The 26,996-nt window shown below is 36.0% G+C and overlaps 1 protein-coding gene across 1 annotated transcript in view; it reads left to right on the plus strand.

Annotated features, from left to right (window-relative positions):
• The window catches only part of LOC121865605, a 40,638-nt gene extending 14,159 nt beyond the window's left edge, over nucleotides 1-26,479 (plus strand). The window contains exons 4-9 of the mRNA XM_042365123.1: nucleotides 15,773-16,139; nucleotides 18,333-18,479; nucleotides 19,843-19,969; nucleotides 23,847-24,055; nucleotides 24,293-24,466; nucleotides 26,172-26,479. Of these exons, the coding sequence (XP_042221057.1) occupies nucleotides 15,773-16,139; nucleotides 18,333-18,479; nucleotides 19,843-19,969; nucleotides 23,847-24,055; nucleotides 24,293-24,466; nucleotides 26,172-26,331 (1,184 nt within the window). The 3' untranslated portion in view covers nucleotides 26,332-26,479. The remainder of the gene's footprint in view (nucleotides 1-15,772; nucleotides 16,140-18,332; nucleotides 18,480-19,842; nucleotides 19,970-23,846; nucleotides 24,056-24,292; nucleotides 24,467-26,171) is intronic.
• The last annotated feature ends 517 nt before the right edge of the window (nucleotides 26,480-26,996 follow it).

Consider the following 26,996-nt stretch of genomic DNA (forward strand, 5'->3'; position numbering starts at 1 on the left):
TTTTTTCCCATTATTTTCGATTTTTTTTGTTGAGACCAAATTGGCCATGTGGAATCATTATGAATTTTGAAGACTCGACTTATTTGAAAAAATAAATAAATAAATTATTTCCTTTTAAAAGGTAAGGATGGGCCATGTAGGGACTGGTTATTCCAGATTTACAATTAAATGAAGTCTGGTAAAGCAGGGATTTATTGTAGGCAAGTTGATGAATACTTAGGTTGTAAACAATGCCCTGTTTTTATAAACAGTAGTTATGTCATCTTAATTCACAACATTTACATTAGTTCCCTTTTCTAAAGTGTACTCTAATTTGTTAAAGGAATTAAGGGGCTACCACTACCTGACATTTCCTTCTAGTGATTAAGAGTATAGGTACTGTATTTGGATGCTTTATATACCCTTGTAATATGTGAGGTTCATATATTTGATGGCTCAGTTGGTATGATTCTGAACTGCACATTTCTACCGATGGGTAGGGTAGATTAGGCATTGTGTACTGAGCTGGCCACCAGCCTTGTCAATGCCATGGGCTAAACTAACCCTGTTTACCAGAAGGTTGTGTGAAATGTTTGTCATAAAGGATAGTAACTTACATATTTTGCTATAATTAACTCTGTTGTCCCTGAGCGACATAAGACCTGCCAGACCACCCCCACACGAGCATATTAAGGCTTCCCCCCCCCCACCCTGTCGAAAACTAGTATTTCAGGCAAAAATTAGTGCAATCACTCCCAAATGTACTGTTGTGGCTGGTGTGCACATGGTTCCCTATATCGACGGCCACCACGGCATCCGTGACCACTGGCCACCTCAACAAACTCGACATCACATGGGTCTGTTTCCTCCACATCGCTGTGTTTGTCACCTGATACTACGTACAGTATATCAATGCCACTCAAATCAAGCATCTCTTGATGAAAAGCGCTACTGTTGCGGAGCAAGGTGGGTGACGAGACGTTAAAGGACATGCATCCATCATGATAGCTGATGGGTAACTGGACCACCAGACCTGAGACAAATTACGTAAGTTGAGTTGCCAAGTAAATAAATATACTGCACTATAAAATGTACACTGTACTTCGCCCTCCTGGAAATTCAAACTGCCATTAAAATTAAGGACGTAAAGGAGTGTCACCTGGGTTTAAGGGTAATAATGTAGTATTTGAAAATAGAGAATATAGTACTGTTTGAATTTAATTATTGCTCAGTTTAAATGTTTTGAATGTGGATGATGTATATTTTGAATGAAGCAAACCCCTCATTTTTTTATATTGAAATTGGCTTTATATTCATATTGGGCATATTATAAATAAATCTGAAATATTTTTAACAGTTAGACAGTTGTATGAAGAAGCATTTACTTGTGAATGTTGAGCAGTAATTTGTGCAAATGAGCAATTGTTGTGAGGTTACAGAAATTTGCATGTGGCAGCCTCTCAGTTTCTCCATTTGGAATCTCGGAGATCAAAATTATTTTTTAATATCCTAGTAATTACAGTATGAATAAAAAAGAGCATCTAGGTACAATAGTTACTTGGTGCAATTATGGCTGCCATTTTTGTGCTGTGTGTAAGGAATTCAGTAAGTTAAACCTTTAGATCACCAGTTAGGAGTTGTTAATTTACCAATTGTTGAGAATTGTTCTGTAAGGATAACTGTTTTACTTTGATAGGAGATTTACAACAGGTACAAAGCATTTCATGTTCCATTATGAAATCCATTTGTATGATTAATTTCATGTTCCCTTAAATACATCCATTTCTCATGACTTTCATTTTTCCTAATTTTATACAGTTTGACCTCAGTGATTCATGTTCTGGAGTATTGCTTATTCAGACTTTGGGAATAATTTTGACATTGAAAATGAAAACAATCAAGATCAAGACCATTACTCAGATTTGTTCATTAGATTTACTAATTCTTTGTTTTCTTTTTCCTAATCACTTATATCTAAATTTATTATAAAAGAAATTTGATTAAAATTTAAGGCAATACTGTAGTAACCTCTTTGGAACTAACTTTTATTTTCTGAATGTTTATTTTTAGCAATATTGTACAGAATTAAATTTTTATGTAATGGTAATTTTAAGTGAGAAGATGTGTATCTTATGCTTAAAATTGTTACAAAACAAACAAACCTTCTGGTCATTGTTTAAATTTCAGTTGACTACTGTACTGTAATATCAATAATAACTTTTACAATGCTATCGGGTACCTGTACTGCATTTTCAAATGAGTTCTCTACTTACTTCATTGACAGGGCTTTGTTTATTGAAGTGCATATAGCAGAATCTGCACCTTGTGTGTCTGCATAATAATGGTGTATTTGAAGCATGACAATGGTGCATTTGAAGATGGAAACCAAAACTGGTATCTGTTTTCAAATTATTGGCTTGGCACTTCACCATTTTTTCCTTCTGTTATATTTATTCCATTATTGACCAATCTCATTGGTTCACACATAATTTATATGCAGGGGAGTATGCAATGTTAGCATGGATTAGCGAGGTCCAACTGCTTTGCTTAAAAAAACAGTATACTGTACTGTATACAAATTCCAATATAACTGTGGGTATGATATGCTTTGTTCCTGATTTTGACGTATTTGGTTACTGAGTAAATAAGTTTGTAAAGATAAGTGATAGCAGGCTGCATGCAACTGGATGTCTGATTTAATAGCAAGGATTTCTGGATAATTGAGTTGTTAACCATATGCTAGATCAGTGTTTTACTAGTGAACTATATAGTATATGCCCAGCAGTTGAGGATTCTTCTAAAATCTAAAATTTTGGAAAATGTATGTACAATCAGCTTTATTGTCTTGTTTAGAATTTTTCATTTTTTTTTATTTTGAACAATATGAAAGGCATTTGTTACTCTCATATTATTATTAGTTGAAAAGGTTTCATAGAAGTTAACAATTTAACAGAGTTTAATTTTTTTCATCCGTAATGAATGACTGTTGAATGGGAATCTTTGACATTTTATATTTAACTCTTGGGTGCCAAATAATACATTACCTTCAGATTATAAATGACAATTAATTTTCTTATAATTCTAAGGGGAAAATTTATTAAGAAATGTTTATATAAGCATATAGTTCATCTAAAGCTCAATTTTTTTATGTGAATGTTTCCTGCCTTACGTCATTGCCCTTCAAGGTGGTGAATATGGAAAACATTTGTTTAAATTTTCATTAAAAAACATGGCCTTAATATTATTTAAATTCATTTTTTCATTCAATATTCATTTCAGCTTAACACAATTAATTTATACCTTTTCATTTTGACGTCCAATTCTAACTCCGTAAATTATTCCTGATTGTCCCTGAGCAATTATCATATATTATTTAATTTTGAAATATACGGTAATCCAGTAAAGCCTCGAATAACAACGGTAATGTGTCCTCCAATATTGCAGTGTAAGGTGACTCATCATATCGTGAATCATTAATTACCATTAAAATAAAGCAATAATGAGATGCGTTCCCCAAAACAATACAATTAATGAAAAATTGCAATTATTCTTTAAATAATGTTTATGAATGCACCTTATACTTGTACAGTATAAATCAATAATAATATCACATAAGAGGAGATGGGATGCTATTGTTGTCAGTGTTTACACCTGTAATGTCAGTTATCCATCTGAAACATGAAAATAAGACCCTGGTTGTAGCTGTAGTAAAATTTATGTAAAAAAAATATGTATGTTTTAATTAATGTTATTCAATGTACAGTAAAAGTAACCGCTGATGTTAAAGAAAAAAAAAAGAGAGTAATAGTGGAACGGCAATGTATACTTGCACCCTCAAGGAAACCACGTCATTTATCTTGTTAAGAATATGTACAAAAGATTCATTATTGTTTATTACTGAATACGTATGTATTTGATTGAATTATTGTTTATATATGTGAAATGAACAATGCAATTCATTAATAATATGTAGAATATTAAAACAAACGAGGAGACGAGACGGCATTGTTTTCGTGAGTGTTTACAGCAGTGACGATGTTTCTGCATAAGAAACTGAAGAAAATGAGGCCCTGGTTGTAGCTGTAGTAAAATTTATGGAAAAAAATTAATATGTATGTTTGAAGTAATGTTATTTAATGTTAATAAATGGAATAATAGAAGTAGCTAACCATTAATGGTAAAGAAAAAACGAAATAGAATGGGAATGCCATCGTATGTAAATGCGTACAGTACATGTGAAAACATCGTCATTTCCCTACATAAGAATATGAAAGCAACAATTATTACTGTTCGTATATGTTTTAAATAATACTTAGTAATGTAAAACTAAAATTCTACTCACAAATGGTGGTAAAGTCAAAAACATAAGGACAGCCAATGAATATTGTGCGAGTTTTTACTCCGATGACGAAGTCATCGTGTTCAACTCTGGCTGAAGCTGAAGTTTTCCATAAAGATATCATAGCTGTTGCTGAAACTGTTACTGAACCTGAAGTTGTTAATGAAGCTGCTTATGATGCTGAATTTGATGGTGTAGCTGAAGTTGATGGTTTAGGCCTTCGAATAATAAAGCTGTTGAAAGAACCTTTCACAGCCGCTACATATCGGGATTTAGTTATTATTTATATGAAAATGTAATTTTACTTTATTTTTTATAATATTTTTGTCCTAAATACGAAGAAAACAATGATGTAAATTAAATTGGGTTCTAAATTAACCAGGGTCTTAAATATGAATCGTCGTTAGTAGAATTGTCGTTATCGGAGGCTTTCCTGCATACTGAAATTTTGACTACATATTTTTTTCTTATAATATTCATATGAAAAACTGCTTTAGCATTTACCGTAGATAATTTGTTACTGTTTCACAAAATTGTGTTCCACCTTAAATAAATAAAGTGAGTGGTAGTAGACAGATACCACTTTCTGATTAAAAGTTTCAGGAAATTGTAACATCATTCATTTGGCCGTTTGTACTGTAGAGTAATAGACTAAAATAAAACTGAGCAAATGTCAAAGCTTTATGTAAAAAAATAAAAAACACTACATTCGTCTCTTGTTTAACCTTAAGGACTGAGTAACGTTCCTCAACATTCTCTTCGGCAACCCCAGGTGACGTTCATCAATGTTCTTAATTTTCACAGCATATTTTGAATGTCTAGGCAGAGCAAAATTCTTTGTATTGGATATTTGTTTAATTGGCAACTTAACTCGATGCATAATCTTTTGTCTCGAGAGTCAAGACTCTTACCTCGTGGTCAGTTACCCCCCAACAATCATGAGGGATGCATGTCCTCTTACCTCCGTTCAGTAATTTATAGCTGCCATATTTATTGCTATGATAGACATTGAAATCCCTTCATAGTATACTGTATTGTAAAATACAATAGCACATATGGTATGTACAAAAAATAGTTCCTTCCACACTCAAGCCATCCTCTTGAGTGACGGACATAGTTCAGGCAATCAACCAGCTGACTCAAAGATGTGTGGCCAGGAGGGATCACAGTCACGCAGATATAGCCCAGTAACACTGCCTTAACGCACACAAATGCTCTTCATTTTTACTTTTTATAGTTTTATTTTATATTTTCCATATTTCTAAGCCACAATAGAATATTATGAAGATTATTCCACAACTTTCAGTTTAATTACAAGTAATAATATATGAGGCTGGCTAGTTGGCCGTGTAGTTATAGCCAAGACCTTTACTATAAATGCCTTCACACATGTTCATTTCTCACACATACACACCCATGCTATTCATTTTATTGTTTTATATATTTTATTTATTCCAAAGCCACTGTAGAGTATTGTAATGATTTTTCAACAATTTTTATAGCTTCATTTCAAGTAACAATAAATGCGGCAGCCTGGCTTGTGAGCTAGCCATGCAGTTGTAGCCCACCACTTACACATGTTTACTTCCCACACATAGACACCCTTGCTCTTTATTATACTATATTTTCATTATTTATAAGCCACACTAGATTAACGTAATGATTTTTTTTTACAACTTTTATAGTTTTATTTCATAAAATAAAGGTGGCAGCCTGCCTGGCGAGCTAACCCTTAAGCCCTGGGTTAGGGTGCTGGTGGCAGTACCCCCCTCTCCCTGCACTGGGGTAAATCGAGAAAAATCAACTTTTCCAAAAATAATTTTTAACCTTTTTAAATGATGAAATAATAAAAAATAAGTAAGAAAAATTATATATTGACCCTCTAGAACAGTGGTTCTTAACCTTTTTTGAGTCACGGACCCCTTTGAGAATCTGGTGAAAGCTATGGACCCCTTCCCTAGAAAAATGCACATAAGCACAACTTTGCATGCAATGAATATACTTTATTTTATTGAAAATTCATTGTCTCATACAGTGTATGACATACACAAAGTATAGTGAATATAAATGTTAAATTTTTATCTAACCTTCACGGACCCCCTGAAGCCCATCCATGGACCCCAGGTTAAGAACCCCTGCTCTAGAAACTTCCCTGGCCATGCAGAGGGAGGGGGGGGGGATAAGGAGACAGTGTTGGTTTGACAGCTGAAACTCTTGGTCCCTCCGCACTTAGCAGCTATTTTTAGCTCGCCATTGTGTCCGAGGTGGCCAATAATATACAGCCACTCCTCGACTTACGACAGGGTTAGGGACCCAATTCCAGGTCGTAAGTCGAAAATGCGAAGATAATACATAGAAAATCTAAAATGGGTGTCTCTTTTTCTTCTCAGCACCACAAAACTCTCACTTTTAAGCTTGCCAGCCATTTTAAAGGGAATTACAAATGAAAATTTTGTCAGTACACAGCGCAATCACTAACGTTTGGACTGGAAAATACATATATGTAATTTGAAAATTTTTTGGTACGACTGGGGCGGTCGTAAGTCGGGGGAGTGGCTGTATATGGTTACTTATCTTAATACTTATTTGATATAAATAATTCATTTAGAATATTTTATTTGCATTATTTTTCATAAAAAGTTCTTGGCAACACTCATCAGTCGGTTGCCAGTCTGCCTGGCTGTCTTGGTGTCTGGTAGAGCAAGTAATGCATAAAATAATAATAATTCCACAAATAAATACATTTATAACATAATCATAGCATTGTTTTACAGTAATACTACCCTACAATACACCTACACTACTTTTAGCAATATTACTTTGATACAACATGATAAAATCAACAAACAATGAAAATGAAACAAACAAAGGTAGGTAATTATGTTCAGGAAGCTTCCCTGTGGCCGAGCGTGTGGTGTGATGGGCAAATAGTCACACTGGAACCTGATAACTCGTCCTAGGCATTTAAATAGTGAAGGGAATAGGCGCGCGTTCTGGAACATCACCCAGGGCCTAAGGGTTAACCATGCAGTTTACTTCATGGACATGCACACCCATGCTCTTAATTTTTCCTATTTTATAGTTTTATATTATAATTTTCTTTATTTCTAAACCACATCCTTTTTATGGAATGGAATAAATGTCTTTTTTTTTTACCTAAATATGCCCACATGGCAAATTTTACTTAGCCTAGGCTTTGATTTTTGTTTTGTTTTTTAATGAAGATTCAGGCACAGTAAAACCCTCATAATTCAAAATAATAAGGGACTTTAGTCTTTATGAATCCTGAGATCTTACAAAATATGAGGAACACTTCCCGAGGGGGAAAAAAATTGTAGCTACTTTTCCATTATCACCCCCAATCAAAATTTAAATGTTTTTAAGTACAGTACAGTACCCTTCTAGTCTTTCATATACTGTACAGGTATCCTTCGTTTAGCAACCGTTCACTTAGTGATAATTCGGTTTTGTGATATAAAATTTCTGACACCCTTGGTCATTTAACGATCTGCAATTGTTTGGTTTAGTGATCTTCATTTATTAGGAAAAATAGAGGAAGGAAGTCGAAAAAATGGGGATTCTGGGCTTCAAGTGGGCATCTCTACTGGGCAGGCGCTGTGGTGTAAATGGATAGGTGTGGGAATGATGAGAACATGACTGGTGGCAGCATGAAGGTAGGGTCGGGTTGGATGGGTGAGTTGGCATTTGGTACAGGAGGATTGACAGCGAGGCGTGGGAGGGAGTCCAGTGCAGGTTTTGTGTGTGTGCCCTGTTTGCCTCTACCACCATCACCATCTTACCTGATAGCATATGTCAAGTGCAGACTCCTAAAAATTTCCTCAGTGAATATTATCTACATATTTGAGTACAAAAATAGTAAAATAAGTGTAGAATTGTGTAAATGAAAGTGATGTCTGAAATTCACTATGGCATGTTTGCTGTGCAGCAGAGGCCTCTCCCTGGGTCATTATATTTTAGAACTGCCACATATAAGTAAATAAAAAGAAATTTATGTTTGAATTCCATTTTTCTATTCACCTACTTATCTGGTACAGTACAATATTATATATTCACTAGTTATATTAAAAAAAAGGTGGAAATCACAAAATAAGTAGTGTAAAACAAATGCTGAATGTGATATATCTCCAAGCCCATTCAGAGAACGTGGCAATGTTGGATTTTCATAGCCAACACTAAACCACTTGGAAAATGAGACTATATAACATACTACCTGAGGATCAGCCAACCTGAATTTTAGAAATCATTATCTAGCTTTTCCAGCAAGAACGAATTAATTTTATAGTAACCAGAGGGGGTACAGCACATATGAGGCATTCCGCATCAGAAGGGGATAAAGCTCCAAATTAAAAAAAGCTGAGAAAAATGCGTTTAAAGTTTTTCGAAGTTCAAACAACCATAACTTTTTGTTTTTTTAAGCTAGAGGGTTCATATTAATTTTATCGTGCAGCTCAATCCCTCTCCTAGCGAATAGTTATTATTTTATCGCAAGTTGAATGAGAATAACTACCCGTGATGTACATTTGTTTGAGTTTCAAACCAACAATAATAGCGGTTTTCTGCATTTTTTTAAATTATTGTGGACTAATACTGTAAAACAGGTTAATGATCATCCAAAACAGCACTCATCTTACACCCACCCCATAAACCTCCCCAAACCCTCCAAAAAATTAAATAATAAAAAAAAAAAAACATTTGCCTATCAGTTTTATCTTTCCGTCCCTATTATTAGCCAAAAATGTATAATATTATTAAGTATAATAGTGTGTAATAATAAGGAAACTCCACTACACTCATACTCCCCACCATTAACCTGTCCCCCCCCCACGTAATTAACATTCGAATACAAAAGCGGAGAAGGTTTGCATAATCTTTGGTAAAAACAGTATTATGACAATAGTATTACAATATTACTTTGTTTAGTTCCTTCATTTTATTATCCCTGAAGATCGTAGAAACTTGAAGTTACCTAAATCCTGAGAAGTGCGTATAACTTTAATGGCCTCATCATAATCAATCACGTACTACTCAAAGTCTTTCTCTGCCCTCTCTAAATATTGTCACACAGATTCTTCATCAACTAAATCATTGATTATTGATGCCAGCAACAGTTCAGTTTCATTATAAGACTGAGGTATGGGCTCACTTTCACAAGCATTTGTTGGGTCAGGTTCACTTTCATCACTATCAAGGTCAATGCATGTCTCGTCCCTGTCCACTTCTACCTCCTCACAGTCTGTATGTTCTTGTTGTGATACATTAGTGTAACTGTTTGTGTTTCCATTAGACTCGCTTTCATCATTTTCATCTTCACTTTCAGTGTCATTATTGCCGTCAGTGCATGTCACGTAACTCTGTACCGGATCACAGTCTGCAAAAAGGTCTTGTGATGCTTAGCAGTCACTTTTTGTATTATGAGCATAATCAGTTTCATCTATTTCAAGCTCACTTTCACCGTCATTATCATTGTCAATCCATGCCACTGTGTCTTTTAACTCGTCATAGTCGGCAAAAAGATCTTTGGAGGCTTTGTAGTACGCTAAAAAGTTATTCTGTGCGTTGAAAGTGTTATTGTCATTATGTGAATGACTTTCATCATGCTGTGAGTCATTTTCATTGTCGACAGGTGAGTCATCATAGTCACTAAAAAGATTTTCCAATGGTTCATAACGTGATGTATGGTTTTTTCTACAATCATGCACGTAACCTGCACCATCGCCAGTAACACTTGCATCACCATAATCAGCACTAAATTCACCACCAAAATCACTATCACCAAGCATTACTGGGGTGACCACGTGAGCACTGGCGTCAAACACACGCTCAGGAATAATGGGCCCCTGAACCCATCTAATATCTGGCAGATATTACACAGCACTTCCCACACCCGCGGAACATGAATAACGTCAATGTTAAGCCAAAAAGTTATCAAAAATAGCAGTAGAACGTACACTTAACCTCCTGATGCTAAAATACGCGCCAAAACTAAGGAAGAGGCAGCATCTGAAAGCGCGGATTGGCCGAGGAGCTGTGACGTAGCGAGGGGAGATCCATTGTGATTGGCTGCTTCAGGGGTATGGTTCGAGGGAGGGACGCTGTCATTGGCTCTCGCTCTGAACGGGATGTTGCCACTTTCTGGAACTGAGCGCACAGCCAGATACAGTGGTCCCTCGGTTAACGAGCGCCTCGGTTAACGAGATTTCGGTTAACGATTTACCTTCCATAAGATTCTTAACTTCGGTTAACGAGCAATCCCTCGATTAACGAGTTTTTTACAAGCCGACTTCAACATGTTTTCGCTTGCATTTGGCGGTCCACCAGCTGTAGTATTAGTTCGCCAATACAGTAATCGGTTTTTGGGCTTAAATTCCTTACTATTTTAGTAAATATCAAGAAGTTTATACTATTCAATAATTTTAAAAGTTTAATATTTCCTTTTTTAGTCATTTTAACAATTATTGAACATAATTGAAGGTAAAGAAACTAGTTTCTGGCATGCCATCCAGCCTGTTAACACACCAGACAGGCGTTAGTCTCTCTCTGTTTTCACTGGAGGTAACATCTTGCTTGAGACTCTCTTCAACTAAACGCTTTTTGTCTGTGTTTCCAAGCAAATTATTGGTCATTTTGAAATATATTTTACATATTGACAATATATAATGCAGTGCAGTGTTGATTTAAAGAAAATAATCTTGAATTACACCAAGAGAGCTAAAATTTTATGGGTGAAATGGCACCATGGGGTGACTTCTCTTCCACCCCAATGCCTTCTCTTCTTCCTTCTCCTCCACCCCCATTCTAATTCCCAGCATTATCATCATCATCCAGGAGCCTTCTACATACACACCTCAAAGTAAGTGTACTTTTCTACCTTTTTTGTTGAATTTAGGCAATTTTCGGTGAGCTGGAACCAATTACCCAAAAACCCATTGAAACAATGGTTTTGGTTAACGAGTTTTTCGGTTAACGAGCAGCCTGCTGGAACGGATTGTGCTCGTTAACCGAGGGTCCACTGTACGTAGCTCCAGGCCTGAGGCGAAATCACACCTTATTTTTGAAGGACTTTCAACCACATTTCTATTCTAGCTAGAGGGTTGCATCCAACGCCAACGTGTAGAGGAAGGGTGAAAATAGTGATATCCATCAAAAAACGCATTTTGGCCCATCTGACGCTGAGCACAGCCTCTTAATTATCTACGTTTATTTTATGGAAGCCACATATTGTAGGGGTATGCTACCGTTGCGCCACATACCAACCCATGCCGTTATTACACTAGTGTTTACCCTGCCTTTGAACAGTGCAATCTGTGCTTTATTATATATCTATATATTATCGATCGCTGTTATTATTATTATGGCATGTTATTGAGTACTGTACGGAATGTTCATTACCCTGTACTGTTGTGATATTGTGTATTAAAGGGATTGCTCCTACCTCCCCTTCCGCTCTTGTCGGCTCACTGTAGACCAGGTAAGAACTGTTTACTGTATTCCCTTTATGTTTTTGACCTTATGATAATTACTGTATTATTATTATTAATTTTTATTTGCACATTCTGTATGAATGAATGTGTGTGCATGTAATAGAGTACAGTACAAGAAAATGAAGAAAATTACGTATATCTATACTTGAAATTACAAGTTGAATAATGACTTAGTTTACAGCTCAGCCTCATCTGCTCTGAGTGCTACTGGGTGACAAGTTGATTAGTCGGCAACTCAGCTACACAATTACATGCCATCTCCACAGATATTATTCCTCATTATCCCTTGTTTAAGATATTATTTCTTGTTTCTTGTCATTTTGCGATCAAGTCACTTAGCAATCTGTTATTTAGGAACGCATTCCGATCACTTAATGATATATCCATGTACAGTACCAGAGTTAGGTGCTTGGTTCATGGTTATCAGATATAATGGTTCAAACACTGGGCACTGATGGAAAGACAAGTGGAAAAAGTTTGTGCGGTAGACTGTACTGTAGATGTACACTCCACGAATTGACCCACTTAAACTGACCGTGACCAACACACGTGACATGTATAATACCTCCACCTGACATTGCATCAGGTCAGGTCAGTTACACGAGACCCAGTAATCCTCCACAGCTCCATGGGAGTGAAAAATAACAGTCTTTGCTGTAACACAGCTTCATTCATGCCCATTTCCTATAGATTTTTAACTTTTAAATATACTGTACTGTATATATTTAACCAAACTTTTAGATAAACTATTCTGGATTATTATAGTAAAGAAATGAAGTTTCTAAGTTAATTCAAACTGTAGTTACGGATTCCAGTAGTTTAGACTCAAGGAAAACATCTCCAGCACCCAGAAATGTTCTGGAAAAGTTGGCTAGTGTGCGTCTGTGCAAGAGGTCTAGTTTAACACTCAGAAACTTTTCCCAGTAACCAGAAAAGGTTCTGGGGATTAGGAATTATTCAGGGTTTGAGAAAGTTGTCTTGTTACCCGGAAATCTCTCATCCCCGGAAGTGCTCTGCACCAAATTGTTTCGGCTAACGGGCATATCACTGTATACAGTATAGGACAATTTGGGAGGGTATTCATGTTAGTTTTATGATTCATAATACAAATACTCCCTGACTTATGACCACTCGGACATACGACCGCCTCAGTTGTACCAAAATTTTGTCAAATTACGTATTTTCAAGTCCCAACGTTAGTGATTGTGCTGTGTACTGACAAAATTTTCGTTTGTAATTCACTTTAAAATGGCCGGCAAGCTTAAAAGTGAGAGTTTTGTGGTGCTGAGAAGTAAAAGATACACCCATTTTAGATTTTCTATGTATTATTTAAGAATTTTCGACATGATCATTTCGACTTACGACCTGGATTTGGGTCCCTAACCCCGTCGTAAGTCGGGGAGCAGCTGTATAGGTTAACAATGGGTACAGTACTTTAACTACTCACATAGTCAATACACTGAAAAAATAATAATATGAGTTCCTTAGTTATGGAGTGAAAGTGTAGTACTGTACTGTACTTGTAAAAAAAAAAAAAATTGAGGAGTGATTAGTACCATGTGCAAGACTTACTATTATGGGAGGTCCTTGGATAATACTCTACAGTATATTAATAAAGAAAATAACATGAATACAGTACAGTGGTCCCTCGATTAACGAACGGTCCAATTAACGAAATTTCGGTTAACGAATTAGCTCCCATAAGGATTTTCAGTTCAATTAACGAACAAAACTTCGATTAACGAAAGCCTTACAAGAAACACGTTTTGTTGTGCGCATCAGCTGATTGGCCAGTCCGCCAATACAGTAATCAGTTCTATGATTACATTCGTTTACATTGGAGTAAATATCAAGAAAGTTGGTCTCTTGAATATTTCTGCATTTTTATATTAAAATTTTTGGTCATTCTGAAATTTAGTTAACATATATAATAATAATAATAATAATAATAATAATTAACGGTTTATTGAAAGAGCTTGGCAGCCAGAAGGCTGAAAATATACAGTTGCATGTTTGGGGAATGGGTTTCGAATTACAAATAATATACAAGTAACATAAGTGATATAAATAAGATATATAATAACTAGATGGGGAAAAGCTCAAACTACAGTTCATTTCAACATAGTGACAGTGCAAGGAGTAGTGTTTACTGGGAGTGAATACACTGGTTTATTACAAGTTATTGATAATTTTTACAATGGTTGGGACTGGGCTGTTCTTATAGCGATCAGTTCGTGCACGTATGGGCTGGATACGGTTGTGATGTCGAACAGCAATTCTCGGGCTAGGGATCTCAGGTGGTAGTAGGAGCCGGTGTCGAGGATGGTGTAGAAGCTTCTTACCAATTTTGCAGATGAGGTCGTGGTGATGGTCAGTGAGAGTCAAAAGGGTCAGTGTGTTGAGCGCTTCTTGATATGTGGAGTAGGAAGGGGAGAGAATAATCTTGCATGCCCTCTTTTGCACTTTTTCTAGGTGTTTACGTTGTGTGGCATTTAGGGAGGAAGACCAGTTGGGGGAGGCATAGGTGAGCTTGGGAAGTATGAATTTTGTGTAAACACTGAGGAGCTCGGGTGCAGGAACTCCGAGGGACTTGAGTCGGCGGAGGAGGTGGAGACGGAAACTGGAGGATTTGACAACTTCACTGACGTGTGGTTTCCAATTTAGTTTGTTGTCTATGGTAACGCCGAGGAGGTTCGTGGAATCTACAACCTGGAGTGTGTTCGGATCTAGAGTAATGGAAGGAGGTGGGACAATGTCGGAGGAGAGGTTGATGTGCATAACCATGGTCTTGGTATGGTTGATGGTGACATGGTTGTTGGTGGTCCAGTTTTGGAGACTGTTCAATAAATTCTGAAGGGCGGTATAGTTGGGAGCAGAATTGTTGACGCTGATCCCAATGGTGGGGTCGTCGACATATTTCCAACGAGCAGGGGTTTCTCTTAGGGCATTATTGATGAGCATAAGGAAGCAGAGAGGTCCCATCTTGGTGCCTTGGGGGACGCCACTCCATATTGATAATATACAGTGTAGAAATTATTATGAAACACAAAGAAGGCATTAGAACCAATGCACTCTGTAAAGAATATGGCATGTCATCATCGACTGCCTCTACAATCAGCTGTTTGACATGTAAACAAAGCTGCGGGGAATACGACATACACACCTCAAAGTAAGTTAAAATACAGTATTCTATTGGTTTTTATTTATTATTGTACAGTATATTGTACAGTACAGTACAGTTACAGTACAGTACTGTATTTAGTTTATATTTAATGTTTTGTTAATTCTATTGCCAGTATACAGTACTTTGTATGTATACTTTTTCCGTGAGTTGGAACCAATTACCCAATATGCCATTGAAATAATAGATTCGGTTAACGAAATTTTTGGTTAACGAATGACTCTGTGGAATCAATTGTGTTCGTTAATCGAGGGACCACTGTATACGATATTAGAAAAAATAGGAAGTAGAAAGAGAGGCACAGTATCATGAAATGAGATTACGTATATGGGAAGCAAATTGGAAAAAGAACTAAATGTAGAAGTAGTGTTCATTTATCTACTCTTTTCGTTCCAGTCTCCCTGTGCTCCTTTCCTGTCACTCCTTCCTTGCAACTGGCACTTATAAATCTAAAATAAAAGAAAAGGAGATAAAATAGTTCTTAATCCCTTTACTATGGGACATTACATTTAATATTCTAGTTGGCTTACAACAGACGAATTTATTCAGCACAGAGAGACCCTTGTACACAAGGAGTTAAAGGCCATTATTGCAACAGACAAGATGTGGGAAAAGAGAGGTGCTTAAGAGTGTCAGTCATAAGGAAGGAGTAACAAAAAAGAGGATGAGAGATGAAGGGGAAGTTTATAACAGGTTTTTGCTTATTTATCTCATCTGCTTTTACACTGTTAGCAAGTGTCCTATTCTTTATTTTTTTCTTGGTACTTACAGAGAAATCTAAGAAGAATCGACCTGGTGGTGATCAACATCAGAAGAAAGTGCCCCTTGCAATGAAGCCTTTAACATTTGTGAAAGAATTTGGGAGTGTTGCAAATAATGATGAGACTCTTGATAGAAGAAACATAGAGTTAAATACAATTGACATGGCTCCTCCACAGTCTTGTGATAGTGAAACTATAAGAAAATTTTCTGCTAACAAATACAAGGCAGCTGTTATGCAGAACAAAAAAGATAATGCAGGTCCCTCAGATTTTAATGCTTCTGTTAATCAATTTGGTAGAGGAACTGGACAAAGGAAAGGTCAATCACCAAGAGGAAGAATGAATGTTGGTCGTGGTGTTACTACCCAGAAACAAAAGTAAGCCCTAATTCTTTACTGTAATGATGTGATAAAATGTCACCTGGTATTTTTATAATAATATATGAACACAATGCATTTTGTGGCTGCCTGTCCTTAAATTAGGCTTGAGTATATTGCTTTCAGTAAGTGACCTGTCATTGGTGGCTGAGACTCAGAAGCTATACGGTATACTGTACAGTACTGGTTTTGGGGAATACCTTATGTTGGACAACTGATTGTTTCAGTAAGAGATCATTATAATGAGTCTCCCTTTCATATCCATGAAGGATAAAATGTTCTTGCATTTGATTTTCATATTTAATTTTTTGTAAACCCTTGTAGGTTCTCAATCAAGAATGTACCGGGTAAGTTAGATTTGGTCACTGTGTCCTTTTGATAGAGGGTTGAAATTATACAGTACTGTATTTACAATTTGGCTGTAAATATGAAATGAATATAAAAGTGAATCCTGCAAGTTTAATAGTTCATTAGAGGCAGTGCATATACAGCACACCACAAATTAGTGATTCCCAAACTTTGTCAATAACTAGGGCCCTTTCACATTTATTTTTGTTTTGCAAAACAGTATGCCTGTTACATATGAAAAGGTATCCTCGAGATACAAATGGACGAGGTAAAAAGAAAAACATTCATAAGGTGAATTTTTGTACTGTATTGGAGAGTTCTGGCTAAGAGGGATTCCAGCTAATAGAGATATTACTTGGAAGTTTGGGGGAATTAATGGCTATTAAGGCCTGGTTGAACAGTATGACCACTCAGAAAAAAGTGAAGGTTGGATAGTAGCTTCTGTGACATTATGAGTTCTGCCCATAAGGGAAAAGCCTATTCTTCCAGATACAGTAGTTCCTCGCCAACTGCGAGGGTTAGGTTCCTGAAAAACTCTGTGGTTGTCAAATTCGCAGTTGACAAGGGGGTTAGGTTCCATGGCCTCAGATAACGCTCTTTAAAGCCAAGCTAAGTTGCTTGTTCCTTCACTAAACAATACCTGTACAGTATTGTACATTTTGAATTTGAGTCAAATACAGGTATATATACAATTGCTAAATATAGATTAAATAGTAAAACAAATTTTACATTACGTATCTGTGCAGATGGCATGTTGCAGTAAAATAAGACAAATGAGGAGCATGGGTGTGTGTGTATGTGAAGTGTGTGTGTGTGTGTGGACTTGGCAAGTCACCAAGTTTGAGTGTCCCTGAAGCTACATCTCCTTAGTTCTCCCCTTACCAGGTCAAGCTGTTATTTTCATTTTTCAACTTGTATTTTTGGGTAGATGTACTGTATGCAATTTTGTTTATTTATTTTTTACACTTACATGCACACACAGTCATTCGTAGAGAATGTGTAAAAAATAAAAAATATGATAATCGTAAGGTCAAAAACATACTGTAAAGAATGAAAATTTCTTACATCCACGGGAGTTAGTGTCGGATCATGGGAGGTGGAAGGGGGAGAAGGAGGGGGTTGTGGTGTCATGGATCTCAGCCTCTCCCCACCAGGCCAAGCTGTGAGCTGTGTTATTGTTCTTTTTCAATTCGTAGTTTCGGGTGGATATAGTTTTTTTTTTTTTTTTATACACAATCGTTCATACAGAATGTGCAAAAAAAAAGGAAAATAAACATTATCATAAGGTCAAAAACATAGAGAGAATAACATTTCTTAAGTCTGCAGGTGTTAACCCACAATCTTGAGAGGTGGAGGTGGGAGCGTGCTCCTGTCTCCCGTGTCCTTAATGAAACGATTGCCAAATGGCAATGTAGTATTTTTTTCTTTTATTTTATTTATTAATATTACAGTATTTTTATTAATTCCCCACATTTACGGAGGAACACATTAGAGATGATTAGACGGAAGGATAAAGATGTCACACTATTCCGCGGATACTGTACTTGAAATTCAATCCTATGGCTGGTGAAATGATATACAGTACAGAGTAAAAACCATGGTTACCCAGAATCCACAGATGGGAAATCTGTAATTGGCAAGGGCCTGTTGTACACCTTTTAAAGGGTTGTAGGTATAGTAGAGTAGGTTTAATAATTATCATTTAAATTAGTCCCAGCCACCAAAGTCAGGAATCTTAGACTAGTGGCTTAGCATATTATACTGTACTTGAGCTGCTTAGTTCAAAGTCAGCCATAAAATAATTAATGTTAATTTTTCAAAAATATTTCCTTTTTTATTTTACAGGCCCCTTGCTGTCAAAGGAAATCATCCACTGTCAGATTTTCTTGTTGTTGAACGAGCATACACAACACAAAATTCCGTGTCTCAACTTTCTCAGTCTGCAGCTTTTTCCCATATGCCAATGACCTACACGCAGAGCCTCAACGGAAGGTAGGTGAAAATAATTTGTTGTAAACAATCTTTGCCTAAGACATGTACAGTACTGTACTACAGTAATGGTTTCATGTACTGTGTCTCAAAATTGAAACAGTTACCGGTACTCTTTACTCTCATAACAAAAATGTACTACTGCACCAATACAGTACAGTTCTATGTTTACATTCGTTTCCAGTGGAGTAAATATCAAGAAAGTTGGTCTCTTGAACATTTCTGCATTTTTATAATTAAAATTATTGGTCATTCAGAAATTTTTTTAACATATTGATAATACTGTATATACAGTACAGGGAACAGTTTTTGTGCGCCCATCAGCTGATTGAATCACCCAACAACGCTTCTCAGTTTAACTTTGTTTACAGTGGAGTGAACATCCAGTTTGTTGGTCTCTTGAATATTTTTGCATTCTGAAATTTAGTTAACATATTGATAATATACAGTGCAGAAATTATTATGAAACACAAAGAAGGCATTAGAACCAATGCACTCTGTAAAGAATATGGCATGTCATCATCGACTGCCTCTACAATCAGCTGTTTGACATGTAAACAAAGCTGCGGGGAATACGACATACACACCTCAAAGTAAGTTAAAATACAGTATTCTATTGGTTTTTATTTATTATTGTACAGTATATTGTACAGTACAGTACAGTTACAGTACAGTACTGTATTTAGTTTATATTTAATGTTTTGTTAATTCTGTTACCGTTATTCAGAACTTTGTATGTACTGTATACTTTTCCCCTGAGTTGGAACCAATTACCCAATATCTCATTGAAATAATAGATTCGGTTAACGAAATTTTTGGTTAACGAACGACTCTGTGGAACAAATTGTGTTCGTTAACCGAGAGACCACTGTACTGTAATACTGTACTTGAGATTTAATGAGTGAGGCAGTTTGTGGAGTAGAAAGGGAAAGCAAGTAGACAAACAAGAACTGTGAGAATAGAATGTGAAAAAAGTCTTGAACCATACTCCCTATCATTTCCCTCTTTCTTTGAGGTTTCTGTACCTGTTAACCTACCCCGCGCAAAGGTGGTAGAAGAGTTGGATTTTATAACTACGCTTCCTTATTTAATGTCTTTAAGCACATACCAGAAACCATTAACAATTAAATGTTTTGAGAGATAGAACTTTTTTTAAAGATAGAAATCACACACATACACACACATAAACATTTGTCTTGAGAACTTCTTTGGGAAAGCTTTGTGCAAAGAAATTTTTGCAATAAATATAGAGGCTTGCCAACACTGTACTGTAATAATTATACTGTATACACCATTCATCCTTGTCTTCATAAACATTTGTAATTAAATGTAATCTGAAATTTGAAAGTTGATTTTTTCTTTATAGGGAGTGGTTTGTGAGCATCAATGGAGTAAATATTGGTACAGGCTCAGGAGACACAGTGAAAGAGGCCAAGGAGGCAGCAGCAGCCAATGCATTGGAAACCTTGTCACACCACTGCTACACACTGAAGGTTTGCACTGACAATTCTTTTTAAAGTTGTATAGTAGGGCCAAACCTAATCTAGATTCCCTCATCAGTGTCTTAACCAGAATGGAAATTACTCAACAGTCTTCGACTCTGCTCGTTAGATCATTTTTATATCCCCTGTCAATTGTGTGCTCGTTATATAATTTTTATATCCCCTATCAATTGTGTATTAAGTTTGTGGGACGAAAAGTCTTATCGGTATGGTGTGCCATAAATAGACATTTGGTCACTTTGAAACTTAATTTTTACTGAAACATACAACAAAGAAAATAAATATTTCTTCAATTGTAAATGAATTAAAGGGAGGAAAGATGTGTTTGTATTTTTGTGAGATTAATTATTTTTGGTATGTTTAATGACAATGACATGGGTTAACCAGCTACCTAACAATAAAATATAGAGCGAAGAGAACTTATTATTTATCTCGAGAATTAAGCAAATCAGATGGAGGAATGGCACTTTTCGTACTCAGGCTTTGTCCCTTATTTTTCTTGAAAACAAAGATTCTGCTGCCACCCTCCCGTACGACGAAACCAACTTTGTTTACATAAGTAGGAGACGGTGTCCAAACAGTTCATAGACATCATTAATAAACAATAGAATCACCAGCAACTTTAAAAATAAAATTATATAGACAATGATGATTAACCCTTTGACCCAGGGCATCGTATGAACTGCCAAACCCTCCACGCAGGCATAATTTGGTCAAAAACTTTTTTTTAAATCCGTTGTCACCTTATAAATGGGTTAATCAAATAGAAGAAAAATACCAGAAGAATTTACTTACATTTAACTTTCATTGTACAGATAGCATGATTGGAGAGTTGTCTGGGGTGTTGATGAAGAGTGTGGAGTGATGAAAGATGCCTTGTTTGAAGCTACTGCGCACAGCCCACAGTGAGCGGGAAGTGAATTTGACATGCACTGCGCAACACACAGTTCTTACTTGAAGGCACTTTTATGTCATATTTCTATCTTACAGCTATTACAAAAAATATGTATAATTTCCACAAAACAACTATAAAATACTGAACAGTAGCTTGTAGGAATATTTAGGCAGCACAATACATATCACTATTTTCATTTATATACCCTGTCCACTATTTACATGTACTTATACTGAATTTGGAACTTTTTGATCGTTTGGAAGTCTTTGTTACATGGAATGCACCAAGTCACCATATCTTCGTGCCGTGGTTCATGGTGGCTGGCGGGGTGGGGAGGAGAGGGAGTGCCAATCTGTAGGTTTAACACTGTCCTCACTGCTTCAACAAACTGGACATCATCTAGGTTTTGTTTCCTCCCCATCATTGTCTTCATCACCTAATACTATATCAATGCCACTCAAATCAAGCAAAGGAACTCTAGATGAACAACACTACTGTCAAGTGCTTGTGCTTGGGTGTGAGGATGTGAGGTGGGTTCATAAGAGAGGTCTAAGGACCTACATCCCTCACAATATCTGGCGGGTAACTGACTGTGAGGTACGAGTTTTGAGACAAATGTACGCGAGTTGAGTTGCCAATTACACAAATGTCCCACACAAAGTATTTCCTGCCACCTAGACATTCAAAACATGCCACAAAAATTGAGAATGTTCAGGAAAGTTACCCAGGGTCACATAGGCGAATGTTCAGGAATGTCACCCGGGGTTTAAGAGTTAATTATTCTTTCTTACTTTTAGAACAAAAATAACACCCCTAAAAAGGACAATTGCTATTAGTAGTAGGATTTTTTTAATCCAGGTAAATCTCAATAAACGATGTCTTGTTCAGTGATATACTGTACGATCAAACAAATTCACTTTAATGATATCCATTGAACATCCATCAATATCCATTGGTTGGAAAAAAATATTCTTTTCTCTAGTGCAAACTATGGGTTCTGTATACTTAAATTAGTTGTTGTTTTGCAAGGATTCCATTAATGCAAATTATAATTTTCTACATCAAGTCAGTGACATTTTATAAGGAAACAATTTTTAACCCAAGGCACCACTACAGGTAGCGCATCTCTGGCTGCACTTGTTAGCCACGGTAATATCTACCCGCACTCCGCCTCACAGGTAACCCTCGCACTATAGTCCTGCGCTTGCTCCTTTATCAATCACCCCCCTCCCCATATATTGCGTAACTCCACGATAATCATTCAGCATCATTGGCTTATCATCAGTTTTTTTTTTTTTATTATTATTGTGAGAGGACAGCACTAACATTTAGATTGGACTGTGTTATGGTGACTGTGAAGTTATACTTTCTGTTTTTGTGACTGTAAAGTGCTTCGCCTTTGTTGTTGTGATGTGAGCAGTGTCGGCTACTATCATTGTTTTTATGTTATTATCGTTCACTCTGTTTTTGTGACAAGTGCTTTTGCTCTGTTTTTTGTGACTGTGAAGTGAGCAGTGTAACTTTGAAAATATCTGGGAAGGCAAAGGCATCCAAGACAACCATGTTTCTGAGGTGAAGCTTGACATAGTGAAGCGACTGTGTGGGAGTCAGAGTGACCTCTGCACTCCATCTACAAGAGTCCCCCTTAGCCTCAAAGGGGACATTTGATGATGGCCAGGGTTATTCTTCAAGATGTGGTGAGTGTTGTTTAATCCTTCGGCTGCAGGAGGTTACCCTAAGCTGAATAAAATCGCCTGGCGGTAGCCAGAATAAAATGGCAAGTGCAGGAAATGCAGCAAAAGGGTTAATTGTTTTCTGTTGATTTTATAAGTGTAGGAATTTTTTGGTCGGTGATACATTTGTGTTTGGGAACATATCCCTTTGAACCCCATGTTATTATGCTCCCTGTCTATGTTTTTCATGAACCTAACCCAATCGTTTATCGAAGTTTACCTGTACAGTAGAGTCAAGATAATTCAGAAAAAACAAATTTGGTTTCATAAATTTGCGGGTACTGTACCTCTATTAATGCGGTACCCTCCTCTTTTAAATTTTGCCATAAAATATTCATAATTTACAGCCAAGTGCCATAAAATTTGTGATAATTTTTCAGTGCTCTAATTTACTTTGGAAATAAAGAAAATATATTATAAATACCATATCATTTTAATGCTTTAATGTTACTTACTTAGAAATAAAGAAAATATAATATAAATTATAAAATATGAAGAAATGAAGAGTGGGTATAAATTGTGTGGGCGGGTGGCTGGCTGGACTCAACGGAAACTCCCCAACTCACGACCCCTTTATAACAATATTATGCAATTTCACCATGATTTCTATATTTTTGTTTGTTTGGTGCTGGGTTAATAAAAAAAAATATTGTAATTACAGTAATTAATGTAATTTATTAAAAAAATCCCACACTCGACCCCAAATGAATTATTGAATAGCACAATACAGTAAGTAATTCCCTGGGTTACAGAAGGGAATGCTCAATTGAAACGTTGACCGTAACATAAAGCCCATTTTCCCATTGACTTCCATTATATAATTGGGGTATGTTCCCAAGGATATTTTTTTTGTCAATAAGAAGTAATACAAGCACTCATATGAATGAATTTTTTTTATTAAACACCTTGATTTTTTTATGATATTAATATGATAATAAATACAATAAGGTCTCAAGAGTACTGTATGTGTATCCATAGTTATTTTCATGTGGTTGGGCAAACTGCATCAGATTATTATTATTATTTTTTTACATGAATTTCTTTATTCAGCAGAATTTTTTCAAAATAATGTTGATGAAAGGAACAAGTGTTGTTGTTTGTACAATAGGAGTTATATATAGTAATAAAAATTCCAAATACAGTAGCAATTCTATTTTTGGAAGGAATGTCTGAAATGAGACCTAAGTCTGAATACAGTACATTATAGATATACAGTAACCGTTTAATTAATTTTCTGTAGGTTTTGAAAATTCATGCAGCTAATGAAGAAGTAACCTTAAGTGAAGTTGAAGCTGGCAAACTAGGACCAAGTAGTTCAGCACCAATTGAGGGAGCTTCTTTAGACAAACCTGTAGACAACAGTTCCATGGGCATGAAGCTGCTGAAGTTGATGGGGTGGACAGGTGGAGGACTTGGCAAGGAAGGATCAGGAATTATTGAACCTATCAAGTTAGTTCTTTCATTGCCAATAAAATAATTTATATTTTTTATTATCTTGATTAATTTCTAATGAAGAGAATGATTGTCCTATACAGTACAGGTATTGATTGATTTAAAATGTATAATCAACCTTTATATTTACTTAACTGCTTATGCCATTTTTGTTTTGGATAGTACTGTACAGTATTGTAATGTATGCTAAATGATTTTGAAAAGTCTTTTGATGACAGTTGTCTCTTACTACAGGCCAGCTGAAGTTTTTGGTCGAGAAGGACTCGGTCGTAACAAAGAAACGGATGTTTCTGTTCAGTTTAACAATGGTATTAAAAGACTCATATCTGATTATGCCAGAGGAACTGGATTTAAAGAAATTGCCTTTACAGCAGATTTTTCAAAAGAGCAACGTGCTTCAATACACAAGTGAGTTTTTCATTTTGGAAAAAAGTAACCCCCACTATAGAAATAAGTTAATAGTGTCATAAGGAAAAATCCCTAGCTGGATCATACAATGTGAACCTCCCATTGAAAATAAACATCAAAAACGTTCAGGAGGAAAGTAGGTAACTTAATATGTGTAAGTCACTCACATAAAGAATTAGGAGTTAGAACTTTCTAGGTATGAATCATAATTGTTAGTTTGATGACTTTCTATACAAAAGAGATTTTAAAAGAGGTCAGATTTAAAAAATATACACAGTATACTGTATTGTCTTTTTTGTCATGAAATATGAAATTATTTTAATAATTACACTCCAGTATTACAGAAGACCACTGAAATTTAGCATCAAGAATTTTAGTGAGAAAAAGGTATTTAATTGTTATTTGAAAACAGAAGATTTAGGACAATATAAAAAATAAATAAGATTAGCCCTAGGTCATTAACCCTTAAACTGCAGCTATGGAAAAATTGGGTCATCGCTGTATACTGTATGTGCAAAAACTTGATTTTTCAAATCTTATTTTATTTTTTATTACAGTATAAACAAGCATGCAGAATAAATAAATACAGAAAAAAGTTCTTTACTTATCTTGCAACTTGTGCAGTGAATGTTTTACTCCATGCTCAAATCCATTAGAATAACACCCAGTATTGTCAATAAACCACATTCTTTCCCTCTTGTCACCCCTTGAATTGCAACATGCAGAAATTCTACTCTCCAGTTTTCCTGATAACGACCTTTTGAAGAGGATGCTATTTGCATATCCACTCTTAGGTTGAAAAAAAAATCAGAAACACTGGCCTATACATTATGCATTTAAATGTCTCGTTGGGAAATGAGCGTGTCTTTTGTTTTGCAGGGGTAGATCCTGGGGGGGGGGGGGTCCTGGGAGTCCAGACCCCCCTTTTCATCAGAAGATTCCTATACCTTCTACTTTTTCTTCAATGCAGTATTGTACTCAGACATTTTTGTACAGTAAAAAGTAAATACTATTGACTTCAGAATACAGTATCTCCTAATATTAAGTGCACGTGGCATCAAAATTGCCTCAAAATGCCCATGGGTGGGTTTGCTGTGCTTGCCATGTTCCCCCACCCATAACTTCTTGGACCCTCCCTCCCCCTTTGATATTCCTGGATCCGCCTTTATATTGCCCTTGGCCACTGTTGCCTACAACAACGTCAGTGGACGATGGCCTCAGTTTAAGGGTTAAGCAGCATATTGACAAGTACCTCAATGATATTTAAAAGATATTAAAATTTTGAAAAACAAAAAGCCAAAATGGTAAGTAAGTACTATATATTGTCACACCTTGGTAGTCACATTGGTGAGGTCTTGTGTGGCAGATTTTCCTCAAAAACCATTTTGAAGCATCCCGATGACTAAGAAAAAAACCATCCTTATATCTGGGTGCTTTTTATATATGGCAGTAACTGCTTTTATTTTACACACTACAGTATTAGAATTGGTTGAAAAATATTGAAACTGTTTATAGAAATGTTTTGGGTGTATAAACAAAATATTTGGTTTACACGTAAGTCAAAGTAACCCCTCTTAACCGTGCAAAAATTTTGCCATTCCACTAATTTCTTTTAATTGATAGCTTCTGAATGTTGAAAATCATGTTGGTAAATAGCTTCTTATGATGAAATATTACAATAATATAACTTCCTGTTGATTTTCAGAGTGGCCCGACGCTTCAGGCTGAAGACTGTAAGTTATGGTAAAGGCGATGATCGATATTTAGTATTATCCCGCAAATATTCAAACAAGGCGCTTATTCATAAACTTCTTGAAAATGGACCTACAGATAAATATCAGCTAATACCTCCCAAAGACAAATAAATTTTGTAAGCAGGCACAATGGATATGAGTTATTTGGGGATATAAAGCCAAAACTAAAAGAATTTTATAACCCAATTGTGCTTCTGCCTGACAGCTTTTGTAATGTCAGACACTATGTCTTCAGGTTTAGATTAGGTGGGCTGAATAACGAGAGCACACTACCTCAGGAGCATCACTTATCATTGGTTCTTGAGGGGGATGATCCTCTCCTCCTCTGGCTAACAACATAATGTCTGGGCATTTGCCAAGATGTTAGTTGACAGACCAATGTACAGTCTCATTCAAGATTCTTTGAACACTGCTGGAGACAGCTGGCAACTCAAGGCCGTTTGTTTACTATTGTTTACTATAGTACGTAGTATAATATAATACAAAATAAAGCCCAACCATTAATTAAGCAACAGGGAACCCAAGTAACTAATCACCGATAACCTTTTACATTCATTCATAATTTTTACTACGTACTATAGTAAACAAACGGCCTTGAGTTGCCAGCTGTCTTCAGCAGCATTCAAAGAATCTTGAACGAGACTGTACCTTGGAGAGGATGTGCAGCCATTGAACTATATAGCTTTGGAGTATCCTAATAGGCATGTTCTTCATTGGTAATTGTGTTAATTCCCATATTGGTGTGCTTGTCATTATTAGCTAGAGTTGCAGTTTTA

Source organism: Homarus americanus, unplaced genomic scaffold, assembly GCF_018991925.1.
Source record: "Homarus americanus isolate GMGI-L3 unplaced genomic scaffold, GMGI_Hamer_2.0 scaffold9358, whole genome shotgun sequence".
Taxonomy (NCBI): Eukaryota; Metazoa; Arthropoda; class Malacostraca; order Decapoda; family Nephropidae; genus Homarus; species Homarus americanus.